Source organism: Mauremys reevesii, linkage group 15, assembly GCF_016161935.1.
Source record: "Mauremys reevesii isolate NIE-2019 linkage group 15, ASM1616193v1, whole genome shotgun sequence".
Lineage (NCBI taxonomy): Eukaryota > Metazoa > Chordata > Testudines > Geoemydidae > Mauremys > Mauremys reevesii.
In genome coordinates, this window is record NC_052637.1 from 34709289 (window position 1) to 34723395 (window position 14107).

Here is a 14107-nt window from a genome sequence, read left to right on the forward strand (position 1 = left end):
GAAGGATTTCTGGTGCTACCTAAATTCTAGATGTAAAGAAGACTCTATCACACATTAGTTCCAAATGCAGTGTCAACCCTCCCTCTTGTGTTCTCATCCTTTGTTGGACTGTGTAAGCAATTTATTAAATTAGACAACTACTTGCTGAATAAGACCATTTCAGTTGCTAATATAATATTGTAGAAAATCACTACCTTTCCTGTAGTGTCTTTTGTACAAATTGCATCCCGCAGTACTCTACAGAATTAATTCAGTTGCAGAGGTAAAAAATTGCAGGAGAAAGAAACTGAAGAGGTGTGTGCAAGGGAGGAAGATATTCAGCTAATATTTGGAGTTAGAGGGAGGAATAAAAACATCTGCCGAGGGCAGGAGCTGCTGTGGAAAAGGATCTTTCACCATCAGTAGCAAGGTTGTATGGTGGGATAGAGAAGAAAGTAGTGCTAGATGAGCAGAAGGGAAAGTAATGTGGGGTATGATTCCCGAGGTGTGGTAGAAGGAGTCCACAGAAGGTTTTTAAGTTACCCAATGCAACTTTAACTGGATCCTGAAACAAGTGGAGAGCCAATGACCACTTGGGTGAAGTGGCTGTGCTGCTTTGGACATGTTAGAAGGTGGTGGAGGAGGAAAAAGCAGCACTATTCTTTCTCTGCCAGCTTGCTCTGTTATGACAGGCTTGTTGCAGGAGGGCTGCCCTCCATCCTTTTTTTAAAACAGGATACATAACCATGTTTGGCCTTATATGAGAACAGAAGCAAGCTGTAGATGTTAATTGCCAGTGGCTAGCTTTCCTTGTTTGAGCTGTGTTTTCAAATAAAATGACCAGAATCTCTCTCAAAAACCCACAAAAAAATATTTTGTAAGCTTCACAGTTATCTTTCATCTTTATATGTAGAGAGTTATTAATCAAATTTATAGTGCTGCAACAAAGAGAAAGAAATGGGGACTATCCATTATGTGAAATTTCTTTCCCCTCATTACTGTTGTAGTTTGGAATTAAAGAAAGGGATAGCCTGGAAAGAATTTGAATAGAAAATCTGGGATTGAATCTAATCTTATGCTGTTGTAAATCAGCAATTATTCTGGTGAAGTCAATGACGCTGGTGTAAAACTTGTGAAGGTGAGGTGAGAATCAGGCTCTCTGTTCCTAAATATTTGTAAGACAAATAAGTCAGCTGATATTTAAAACAATGCAGAAAAATAGACATTGTCACATTTCGTGTTTCAAAGTAGTGCACTTGATCAGACAAAATGTTGAGAGCAACAGTCAGAAAAGCTAGTAGGAGCTCACTGGCTTTTCCAGTGGAGCAAGCAAAGAAAAGGCTGTCTTTATAATGCAGAATCCCTGAATAGACATGAGAGAATTCAGATGTATATAAATCCTATGAATGTAATCTGATTTATTATTGTGCAGGAAAAGCAAAAACAGGTTCCAGGTGCTTTCCATCCTTCTATTATGTATCAAATATTGTGTCTCAAAATAAATAACAAAGCTAGAACAAAAGCTTTCTACCCTCGTGCTATGCATAGAATTTCTGTTAGTGAATAACTCCTTTTGGAATCAAGCAGCACCACTCTCTCATCATCCAGAGGGGTCACTGTTGAGCCGCTTCAGAGGCACTTGCAAACCAGGGTGAATAGAGCTAGTAATTAAACCTCTGTACCTTGTGGTAACCGGCCCATCTTATTTATAGAGTGTCATCAGCCTCTGTGCTTGTCCTTCAATATCATGCTACTCTTTCACTTATCTGTTCTCAGTATTTTTATATCTGACAAAAACGTCATTTTTCATCTGGTGTTGAGCCATCTGACCTTTAGTACACTGTGGTCTGGGGAAATTGGGTGTTCAGAGGAAAATGTGAGAGACACGTTCTAAACAAGTGGCATCCTATGTGGTCTCCAAGGGTGCATTTCTAACTGAAGTCAAATAAATAAAAAACAAAGGTATTTTTAATTATTATAGGAAAGAATTTCTAGACCTGATGGATAAATATGGATCATGCAGTAACACAGGCTCTGGAAGATGTTCACCAACACAAGTGCTAGCTGGTGAGGCATTGAATATTTCTACATTTGCACTATAAAGAAGTAGTAGAGGATGCTTGATAGCTTGAAATAATGTTGGCGAACACTATAGTCATCCTTGTATGAAATGTAAATCGGCACTTCAAAGATGTAGGTTTGGGGGGTATGGTTTAGTGAGTAGAGCAGGTGACTAGGAGTCTGGCAGGACTCCTATGTTCATTCATTACTTGAGCATTAACTCACTTTGTGATCTTGGGAAAGTCACTTACCTTCTCCATGTCTATTTCCCCATCTATATTGTATCACCTACCTCAAAGGGTTTTAATTAATGAATTGTTTATAAAATGTTATGAAATTCTCTGATGAAAGGTGTATTAACATTGCAAAGTGTTGATACCTGAGAGATTGTAACTCTTCACACTCCATTTGGGGTTGCTGCACCGGTAAGGATGATTTATGTCAGGCCTGCACAACTCGTAAAGCGGCGAGGGCCATATTACTCCAAAGAAAACAGCTGAGGGCCGAACCCCCCCCCAGCGCCACTGAACCCCCCCCCCAGCGCCGCCGAAACACACACACACAGAGCGCCGCCCAGCCCCCCGAAACACAACTCCCCCCAGCACCGCCCACCCTGCGAAAACAAACCCCCTTCCCCCAAGCGCCGCCCGCCCTGCGAAAACAAACCCTCCTTCCCCAGCGCTGCCTTGCCAAAACAGCGGTATTGAACCTTGGTAATATGTTATACTACCTTAGGGGCTCACTAGAATTAAAGTAAAAGAAAAATGTCTTTTTGCTAGAAATAGAATAAGTTCTTCCCCCTACTTTGTAACCAATTGCCCTGTTGAATGAATGAGATGTGACTGAGGAAGGCATGGAAAGCAGCACCTCCAGACAGCTGCAACCCTTGGAGAGGGGATGGTAGCCAGACCAGATCAGTAGAATAGGTCCTCTCCTCAGCCTCGCTCCCTGCCGCCGGCTCACCCGTCCCCCGCCACTGCCTGCCCGCTCGCCTCCTCAGCCCCCCTCCCTCACCTGCCGTTTGCCTACTCACCCCCCCGCGGGCCGCACAGTGAGCCCACGCGGGCTGCATGTTGTGCAGGCCTGATGTATATATTGCATCTACCTTCTTCTTTAAGAAAGGTAGATACAAGATTATTTTGCTTCACTCACTCTTTTCATTTGAACGGCCAGTCTTCACGTGTCAGCAAGTGATGTCTGTTTCTGAAAACCTGAGTGCTTGGCTTAGCTTCCACTCTGAAGCTGTGTCGCCTCAGGCTTCTTTGTGGGTTTGTTTGTCCTTTTGACAAAAGGTTTCTTTTATGGGCTCCTCTCTAAGGATGGAAACAAGGGAAGTCTGGGAAAGTGGGGTGAAACACATGAGCTGTTGATTTAGGAGTATGAGAGGGCAGAGGGGATAAATTCAGCACTGCAAGGATAAATTATTTTCAGCAGCTGATACAGTGTATTGTATCTGCTCTCAACTCCAGCGTCCTATTGCTCTGATTTTTCAAATCAAGTGCATATGTTATAAAATGAACCTGGGTGCTAAATATTGCCTTCCTAGAGCCAAAAGGAGGGGGTCAGATCGCACTCATTCCTTCCCAGGAGTAGGTTTAGAGCCTTCACATCTTTTCCTATTATCCAGAAAGCTGGATATGGCTGATTGCAAGACTTCCAAATGCTGGATCTTGTGACAAGCTGAATATTACACAGAAGCCTGAAATGCTTGCTTGTGGAAGCACTCGATACCACAGACACTTTTATTATATTCAATATCAAAATTAATAATAAAAGACTTGGTCATAATGATTCAGTTTACCCGAACTAGAACAGTTTATTAGCTTAAGTTCATGGGGAAAACTCATGCTCCTCTTCCTGACATGTACTGAACTATTTGCCTGAGCAAGACTCGCAGAAATTGATGTTGTATGTCAATGAAACACTTTGCCTTCCCTGAATGTGGTTTTTATTTCTCTTTTCTCACTATTTCTTTCTTTAAGGAAAACCTGTTGACAGCCTTTCTTCTGGATCATCCTCAAGGTCACAAAGTCCTCAGCTTCTGCGTCCAAAGGATATTGTCATCAGCTACAATGGAAATAATTCTGTTACCACAACATCCCCGCAACTCTCAAAGTAATTCCTGAAACTGACTCTAGCTATCTTCTCTGAACTCCCTTGGTCAAAAGTAGTTGGGTTTAGGTGCTTATGAATATTTTGGGTGGAGCTCACTAAAGGGCTACCGAGATTGTATTTTTTTAAATCATGTTACTAATCACACCGTTGATTATTAAAACTGAAAGAATTTTTAAAGCTAACTTATTTTGGCCATTTTTTGCCATTTGTTTACTTTTTGTGTTTTGCTTATTTTGGTGAAATTAGGCTGATCAGGTTTACTGTAATTTCTGCCCAGCCTCTAGTTAGTTTCTGGTTTTGATTCACATACACTAGCAAATTGCCACAATGCTTGGGTTGCAAACACTGCAGAAGGGCTGCCAATCCAATAATAATAATTTTTTAGAAAGCCAAAAAAGAGAAGAACATGAAAATATATTTGTTGCCTATTCAGTTGAAGTCACTAGAAGCTAGAAAGGTAGGCATGGCATACATGTCCTAAATTCACAAGCTCAGCACCTTGGAATGTCAGGCTATATTTATTTTGCTGCTTCATTTTAGACATCCAGCTTTGAAAATTTTGGCCAACTTATCCAAGGTCATGCTGTGAGTCAGTGGCAGAACCAGGGCTATAATTCAGGAGTCCTAACACCCAGCACTTTGCTCTAACAACTTTTGAAGCAAGTTCTATCTTAATGCATATATAAACAGCTTTATAAAAATGCTTATGTTGAACTGAGGCAGTTGAAAAATATGTATACCAAGTTTCTGGAAAACAGTAAGCAGTAAAAATGCTGTAAGTTTTGTGGATGGTGTGACAGCACCACCTCCTGGCTGTTCTGGGAATTAGCTCTGCCAGGTCAATGCCCCTTCCACTGGTTGCACTCCTCTCTCTCTCTCTCTCTCTCTCAGAGTCTGCAGGCTCCAGGACCTCTTGCTTCCTCTTTATGACTTAGCCTTCTGGCACGTTTCCCCCTTCCGGGATATTAAAACCTTCCAGCACAAATTGTCCCAGGCTGTCCACTACCCACTGCCTTGTCTATGAACCTGGTCCCGCCCTCTGATTAATACCTGTTTCCTGGCTGCTCCTCCAGGTGCAGCCCAGGCAGTTAATTGGCCTACCTAGCTACTTCACTCCCTTCTGGCCTTATGTGGAGTGGACACCCCATCATGGTGGGGGGCGGGAGAGGACTTTAGATGGAATAGACACACAGCAAGACAGCCTTGCAGTTTGATTTACTCAGGAACACAAAATACTTTTATTTAAAGTGATTTTAAAAAGAGACAGGTGACGTGAAACTTTCCAGATGAATGCATTTTTATGATTACTTTCAGATCCCTAGAAATATAGTTATGTCTCTAATGAAAGTAGAGAATTAGACACACTTTAATTCTATCAGTGTATATAGCACTGTGTTAATGCTTAGTTTAACTTGACTTCCTATTTGTAATTGCTTAAATTAGTATTGAAATTAGTAATTTTGTATTGAGTAGAATGTGGACAGTATGATTAAATGTCAGCCATTTATGTCAAACTAATTGTTGCAACACAAGAGAAATATTGCACATGGGTCTTCATTGCTGCTTTTTTCAAGCTCCATAGACTGTGTAACTGATCTTTTAATGCTAATTTTCTTTTCTTTTTTTTTTTCTCTTAGTGATAGTGCATTTCAGATTATCACTGTTTCCAAGGGAACAGGCCTGGGCTTGAACATTGTGGGAGGAATTAACAGAAATGAAGGTCCCTTGGTATATATCCAAGAAGTTATCCCTGGAGGTGACTGTCATAAGGTGGATATTATAAAGTCCTCTTTTATTCATGGTTCCTTCCCATGCAGCTCTATTTTTTTCTTTATTTATTACCAACCTCAGTATAAATGCTCTCCAACATCAAGACTGATCTACTTTGATTTGCTATGCTAGCAGCACGCCAGATCTAAACAACAGTGTTCTGATAGGCGACACTAGATTTTTTTTTAGACAGTGGCATCGCCTTTAGTAGAGCATCCTGTCAAGTGTCAAATCTTGCCTTGTGTTGACTATCCTGCATGGGAAGGAGGAGGCAAGTGTGTGGATATCCTCTTTCCTTCTCCTCCTCCATGCATCCATGTGGTAGTCAGAAGGCTTACAGGGCACTCAGGAGAAAACTAGGAAAGGAATCCAGTTGTTCCTGCTGGCACGCCACAGCTGGCACAGGGTCATAGGATTGAGACTAGCTGGTGGCCAAGTTTAAAGTTGGGGCTGGTTGGTGGGCAGGATCCCAAGCAGCCTCATACTAGCTTGGAGCATATGCTTGATCTTCTTTAAAGAAGCTTAGTGGTCATAGGCACAAACTTCTGCACTTCTTTCCTTCTCCCATTTCCTATGCCATTTTATATCAGCACAATGGCCCTTTTAACCATTCTGCACTCATCACCGCTGCAGTTGATTGCCACTTAGGTGAACTAAGGTATGATGTACATAGGAATCATTATGCACATCGTCTACATGAGAAGACTGAGACACAGAGAAGTTGTGATTTGCTCCCCCAAGGTCACACACGTATGTGGCAGAGTTACAATTAGAACTCAGATCTCCTGATATCCTGTCATTTTCCTTGATCACAAAATCTATCATTTTTTTTCCCAGTTGAGACTCAAACAGTAGCTATTGCCAGGCCAGAATAAAGGGAATATCCTATAGGCCAAATAATTAAGAGTTATACTAAACTCTTTAAATATACATCTTGCATCACTGAAAGTATGTAATGGACAAGGGGGACTAATAAATCACAAAAAATTCAGTTTTCAGAGCTAGATTTTCTAAACATAGCCTCTCTTTTTGAACCCAGGGCTATTTATAAGTGTGATATGGGTCATTTTAGAAACAAGGAAGGTAAGGTAATACCTTTTATTGGACCAACATCTGTTGGTGTGAGAGACAAGCTTTCACAGAGCTCTTCTTCAGGTCTGGGAAACTTAGGTCTGGTCTACATTACAGAGTTAGGTCAATGCAAGGCAGCTTATGTTGACCTAACTATGGAAGCATCTACACTTAAATTTTGGTCCAGACAATGTAACTGCCCCACTACGCCAGCTTAACTTTACTCCATGAGCAGCGTAGAGTCGAGGCTGATTTGTTTAGGTCAATGCAGTGTCAGTGTAGACACTACATTGCTTATGTAATTACTGCGGTGGCAGTATGCCGATGTAAGTTAGGTCGACTTCATTTTGTAGTGTAGACACGACCTTAATCAGAATATAACAGCTAAATACCAAGTGGAATAGATTGTTTAGCATAAGTAGTGAACATACATTTCAAGGGACCATTCCAGGTGAACACCCCTCCAGTCATAAGGAGGAACAGAAAGGGGTGCGGGGAGAAGCAGTTGGGTGGGAAGGGTTTTTAGTGGCTTATAGATTGTTGTAATAAGTCATAAATCCAGTGTCTCTGCTCAGTCCATGATTTTTAGCGTCTAGCAAAGTTATGAATTTAAGCCCCTGGCTTGTCTTTTGAAAGTGTTCTGCAGGTTTCCCTTCAGAATGAGGATTGATAAAGTTTTCCAGACCACAAGAAGAGCTCTGTATAAACTCAAAAGCTTGTCTCTCTCACCAACAGAAGCTGATTCAATAAAAGATATTATTTCACCTACCTTATCTCTTTAATATCCTGGAACTGACACAGCTACAACACTGTATACAATAGTGGGACATTTTGACATGTAAATATTAATTGTGTCTGCAAAGAAAAGGCATGAATGTTTAACAACATTAATTGCACCTGCAATGATTTGTGCCCTCAAAATTCTGCCTGTGGTTATTTGTGACCACAGATTTGTAGGTACAGAAAGGGAGGGCAGGTTAAGGCCAGACTGCAGATCAGGCTGCAAATTGGAATGCTACCTTAAACTGCTTATTTATGGATAACAGTGATTTTTCTTTTTTCAGTCTTATTTTGTTACAGCTACCAAAAACATTTTACGGTCTTAACCTATGTAATTTAGTGCCCATTCCTTCACCGTTGTGGTCAGTGGGAGCAAGACTAGGTCATTTTATTTTCAAACTGTACTGTAACACTAAAACAGTTCAAACAGTCAAAATTTGAGGCTGTATTTAAATCCTCATCTTCTTGAAATGTCTCAATTTAAAATGTGATGTTTGTCATGTGAGCCACCAGAGGGCAGCATTGTAGTTGGTATTTTTGTACACTGGCGACAAATGAAAAAACAAGCTTTTTTTGTTTGTGGTCAAAGACAAATATTAAACAACACAATATGGTGTGTTATAAAATCATAGTGTTCAAGCAACCAAACTATAAGTATATGTATGTTATGAAATTGTATATATTTGTTCCTTGTCAGGCCAGCATATTTAGGTTTACTATTTTCAATTTTTTTTTTCTGGGGATTTTTTATTAAATATTAAAAAATTGAATGAAGGTAGAATTTTGTATTTCAGATCTTCCAAATATTCCATGCAATTGATTACGTATAGGTTCAGAAACACAAGTGCATCTTGAATGTATATATATTTTTTGCCATATACTAATGAAATATAGTAATTTTACAATCTATAAGCATAAGCTAGAAAAAAAATATGACAATATATAGAATGATTAATAATTCTCAATTCTCAACTGAATTCTCAACTACGCTGTGATTTATGCCCATTCGAAGGCCCATTTACACAGCCAGAAGAAAGTAAAAGGACCTCAGTGTAAATGAGAATTCAGGCCCCCTTTTTTAAAGTGTTGTCTTATGACTGTCTGTTACAGAAATGTGGTATGTCTCTATGTTTGCAGAAAGTTGCAAATCAATCCACTTCTCCCATCGACATAATACTGCCTCTTGTGGAGATGGAGTTATTAAGCCAACAGGAAAAGCTCTCCCCCATCGACTAAGAGCTGCATAGGTGCATCTGTGCTGATTTAAATTTGTAAACCTGCCCTCAGTATCACAGCTAAATACACGGTGGAAGAGATTGTTTAACATAACTAGTTAACATATATTCGAAGGGACAACTCAAGCCGAAGAGGCCCATTAAAACCTCTTCAATAATAGGAGAAAAAAGGGTTAGAGATTGTTGTAATAAGCCATAAACCCAGTGTTTTTATTAAGACCATGATTTTTAGCATCTAGTAAAGTTATGAATTTCAGCACCTAGGCTTGTCTTTTGAAGGTGTTGTGCAGGTTTCCTTTGAGCATGAGGTCAGAGTGATCGCTTTGTAAAAAGTGTTCACCCATAGGTGATACGGTGTTTTTGTCTTGTCATTTTTCTGTGACAGTTCATTCAAGAGCATAATGATTGTCTGTTTTCACCCCTTTGTTGGGGCATATAGTGCACTGGCTGAAGTACACCTCATGTTGTGATAGGCATAGGACCCGTGGATCTTGAAAAGCGTGTTGTGGGAGGTATTGATCATTGTAGCAGTGGAGATACATCTACAGGTTTTGCGTTCAGTTATTAGCATTTGTTATTCAGGCAGAGTCTGGTGCTGCTTTGAGTTAGTGTGTCCTGATCTGTGAGGAGCTTGCTTCTGATGATGAGCTTGGAGAAGTTGTGGGGGGGGGGGCGGTTTGAAGGCCAAAAGAGGGGGTTAGGAAAGATTTCTTGCAGGGTATAGTCCCCCATTGAGTAAGGGCTGGAATTGCTAAATGATACCTTGTATGGGTTTCAGTGTGAGATAGTACGTGACAATTAGGGTTGTGTGGTTGGCGAGGGGTTTTGGGGGTTTTTCCCCTCCCCGATTATAAGTGAATGGCTAAACACGTGACTGACTGAGGTTCTCATGCTCACTCAAGCCATCATGGAAATCAGACATATAGTGGCTGTGTTATCCTTTGACTTACTTGCATGGTAGCAAAGCAAAAAGTCTGAATCTAAAAACAAACAGCCTGCAGCACAGGCAAACAAATCGGACAGAATGGGGTGGTCGGCTTCTCTCACAACTGAAAAAAATATATATATATAAAATGGAACAGCTAGACCTGTAGAGCTATGCTTGAGATTCCTGTAGGACAGGACAAGAAATAATGGGCTGAAATTGCAGCAAGAGAGATTTAGGTTAGACATTAGGAAAAATTCCTAACTGTAAGGGTGGTTAAGCACAGGAACAAATTGCCTAGGGAGGTTGTGGAATCTCTGTTACTGGAGGTTTTTAAGAACAGGTTAGACAAAGACCTGTCAAGGATGGTCTAGTTAATACTTAGTTCCCTGCACTGAGGCAGGACTGGACTAGATGACTTTGAATCCTACATTTCTGTGATTCTGTGGTTGACAGGCAATTAATAATATAGCGTTTATTAAAAATGAATAGTGTATAGCTGAGTGGTTGGAAAAATTGGTCAGCATATTTTTCCCTCAAAGCAGTTATAATAGTGAGTCTGGTGCATTCATACCTTTTCTGCACGGTAACAATTTTTGAATGTTTGATACTGATTTATAGAACCAAATAGTTGAATATAGAATTGATTGTTTCTTTGTGCCTTTTGACATCTAGCACATACAACACGTTCTTTCATTGCATAGTTATTCTACTAAGCAGCAGCACAGAAGATGTATATTACCAATGGAAACTACTGATTTACAGATTAAACATATTGGTCCAGGCAGAAAGTCTGGCCAACCTTGACTGTTTCTTAAATTCATAGGTTCAAAAGTACATGTTAAACTGTTGCAATTAGAAACTTGTTTCAGTTGCATCTTCACCAACAATACAGAATGCCACACTTGGATTCTTTATTGTTACTGTTAGGATGGACGACTGAAGCCTGGAGACCAGCTTGTATCCATAAACAAGGAGTCAATGATTGGAGTCTCCTATGAAGAAGCAAAAAGTATAATCAACAGGACAAAGCTGAGGTAATTATTGTACTACAACAGCTAAACCCCCAAAGTGAAATCTTGTACAAGTTTTCTTTTGAGTAATTTGAAATATTTTGTGAAACGTGTTTGAAGTAAGAAGACAAGTTCATGCCTCTGAAATATTAAATACTCATATTATTATAAAAAGCTCCAATATGTTACTAATCTAAGTGATGCAAAATTGTTAAGAAAATTTACTAGCTCTGTCACAAATGCTACTCACCTGTCCTTCACCTTCGTAACTGATGATGAGGAATGAAATAAAAACAAGTGTCAAAAAAATTCTCACCCCATGAAGCTTGGACAAGTAGAATTTTGCAAGGCTGCTTTATCATTTTATGAACAGTGTTGCATATAATATATGTAAACCATTTATTTTTAAATTTAGATCTGAATCTGCCTGGGAGATCGCTTTTATCAGACAAAGAGTTTTTCCCAGTTACTTTGAAAATCCTCAAAGTCCTGGCAGTCTCTTGACATCTGCTGGATGTGGACAGCAACAGACACTACTCGCGTTTAATCTTCTTTCACCTCCTAATGAGAATCTGACCTCAAAGGTGTCCACACCCTACACTGTGAGTACAGTCTTGTCTCTTGTTTTAAGATAAGCCAAATAAGAGATTAATTTTCTAAATTAAAGAAATCCTATTGCAACTTTTTTCCATATTTCAGTATTAGATTAATGGCATGTAGTTACCATTCCAGTATGTATGTGATTGGACCCCTCCTCAGAATATGAACTTTCCTAGGGTATTCCTGGGAGTTTTCTGGTAGATGTATAAGATCTCTCTAGAATCAACAGTACTGGCCAGTGGAATGAGAATATTATCTGAAATCATTAGTTGATTGGTCATCTCACTTCTCAATTAAATCTTAATTGAGATCCTAGGTTGTCAAATTCTTCTTTTGAAAAAATAAACAATATCTAACCATTTCCATTTTATATTTCAGATATGGAGGAGATTTTGAATATTAGTAAATAGTGAAGAATAATAATCTATTATTTAAAGATTTTTTTTACAGTGCTTATTACCATAACATATAGGGGTTTATATACAACTTAAACTGCAAAATGAGAATTATGTGAAGCCATGTACAATTGTTGAAATTAGAAAACACTGTCATTTTTTCAGGGCTAAAATCAAACAGAAAATAAGCTCCTTACACCGTACCAAAACAAAGCCAAAAAACCTAAACCATATAAAAAAAGATTTCAAACCTTGTTCCTTGCTGGGCTGCCAGCTACCTGTGCCTGTTTTGTTTATTTGCTTTATTTGCACGTATCCTTTCTGGTACATGGTATATCTGTATCGGCTGCTAGTGTGGAGTTGCACACTAACTTGTGTTAGTGGACGTTTCTCCTCTGTGTGAAATGTGTTTCTCTCCCTGACTTTAGGAGGCTCTTGACCAGTTCCTTCAATAAAAAAGAAGTTTTTTTTAAATAATAAATTTTTACACCTTATGATAATAATAGAGTTTGGAGAGAGAATATAGACTACTATAAATCTTTGTTTAGAACTATGTTGTTTTATCACACTGAAGGAAAAATAGTTTTGAAGACCAGGGAAAGCTAACTATTTTAGAACAGCCCTCTGTTTTCTGTCTTTTTTAAAAATATATTTAATTTATAGTTCTTTTTAGAGGCGAACAAAATATTCTATCTGAATAAGCTGGAATTATAAATTATAAATATATATATTATTTTTTAGACTATGTAGTCAAAGGAGTTGGTTCCCCTGTGTCCATATTTGAAACAGATGCCTTTGTATTCCTTTTCAGAAACATCCTGTGTAGGGTGCAGCCACACTTTTTTGGTGTTCATTGTCATGGTTATTCTGCAGATAATGAACCTCAGACGCTAGAAAATATTGCCATGTTTGTTATATATATATTTGTGTAATGCTAAATTTGTATACACTTACAGCTCTGCCAGAGGGACAAAGCCTTTCAGCTATAGCTTACCAGGTCAAGTTCAGCTGTGGTCCGTAATGACCCACCGTTATTTGATAGTTGTTCAGCAGCCCATACCTAATTACTTTGGTAGCAGTCCATTTCCCTGTTCCATTTTGAACTAATGCTCCATCTGCCAATAGTCTTGGCAAAGAGGTAAAAATTGGAGACACCATGAAAGACCGTCACTTTTGCAACTTTCACCAGCATTAAAATTCAGATGCAGAAAACAAGATGAGGGGAAAACAAGCCCTGTAAAACAACCAGAGCAAGTGTTTCACTGCTATAGAAGTTTTTCTAGTATGTTACATGATTTACAGTATACTGCACCCTATTAAATATGTGGCAAAGTGGCCCTCTTCTGTTTCAGCACTAGGTTTAACACTTTTAGTACAAACCTCATCAGTAATGATCTATAATAAGTTTTCTAATAGAATGTCTCATTTATGGGCTTTTTATTAAAATATTTACGTAATAAAAATAACACATGCTTTCTGAATTGAAAAATAACTCTTTAAAAGCTGTAAAATCATCAGTGTGGGCTACACCTCAGACAGAGCAAGTTTACATTGGCTTCAATTACTTTTTAAATAGTACCATATAAAAAGTACTCTGTAGTGCTTAGACACAGTGGGTATGCCACAGTAGCCTTTACATTCTGAATATCATTGCTTTTTATGGTGCCTGTAAGAGTTTAAATGTAACATTGGGTTTTGGCTTCAGTGTTCTTCCAGTATTGTTTTAATCTACCCAGCCACCCATTTTTTTAAAGGTTAACATATGTTTCTAGTCTGGTCTTTGACCTACTTTAGCAAATGTCATTTCATGACTTGTGATTTTCTTTCATAGATGAAAACAGGATTCAAGAAAAGAGAACAATCTCCAATTACTTCTGCAGACAGCAGCCCTGCTAATGTGTCTGCTACTGGTAAATGCTTATTTCATTTTTTTCCCCTTATTTTTTGCAATTACTCTTCCACAGAAAGTAGTACACAATGTGATTTACTAGGCTTTAAGGAAGGGTGTATGGGCCATTTTTCTAGCAGTGAATAAAAAGCTAAGATGAATGGATTGTTCAACAATCCCTGTCAAATATAATTTACGTTGGACAGTTTCTTGGACAAATAGTTGAAACTAAACAAAGACGAATGATCATAACGTTTCAGTACAGCAATAATAAT

The 14107-nt window shown here is 38.9% G+C and overlaps 1 protein-coding gene across 9 annotated transcripts in view; it reads left to right on the forward strand.

Annotated features, from left to right (window-relative positions):
* The window catches only part of STXBP4 (syntaxin binding protein 4), a 124310-nt gene that overhangs the window by 20178 nt on the left and 90025 nt on the right, over positions 1-14107 (forward strand). For all 9 annotated transcript variants that reach the window (XM_039500910.1, XM_039500918.1, XM_039500912.1 and 6 more), the window contains 6 exons: positions 1961-2046; positions 4023-4155; positions 5793-5925; positions 10867-10973; positions 11365-11551; positions 13776-13854. In XM_039500910.1, the coding sequence (XP_039356844.1) occupies positions 1961-2046; positions 4023-4155; positions 5793-5925; positions 10867-10973; positions 11365-11551; positions 13776-13854 (725 nt within the window). The remainder of the gene's footprint in view (positions 1-1960; positions 2047-4022; positions 4156-5792; positions 5926-10866; positions 10974-11364; positions 11552-13775; positions 13855-14107) is intronic.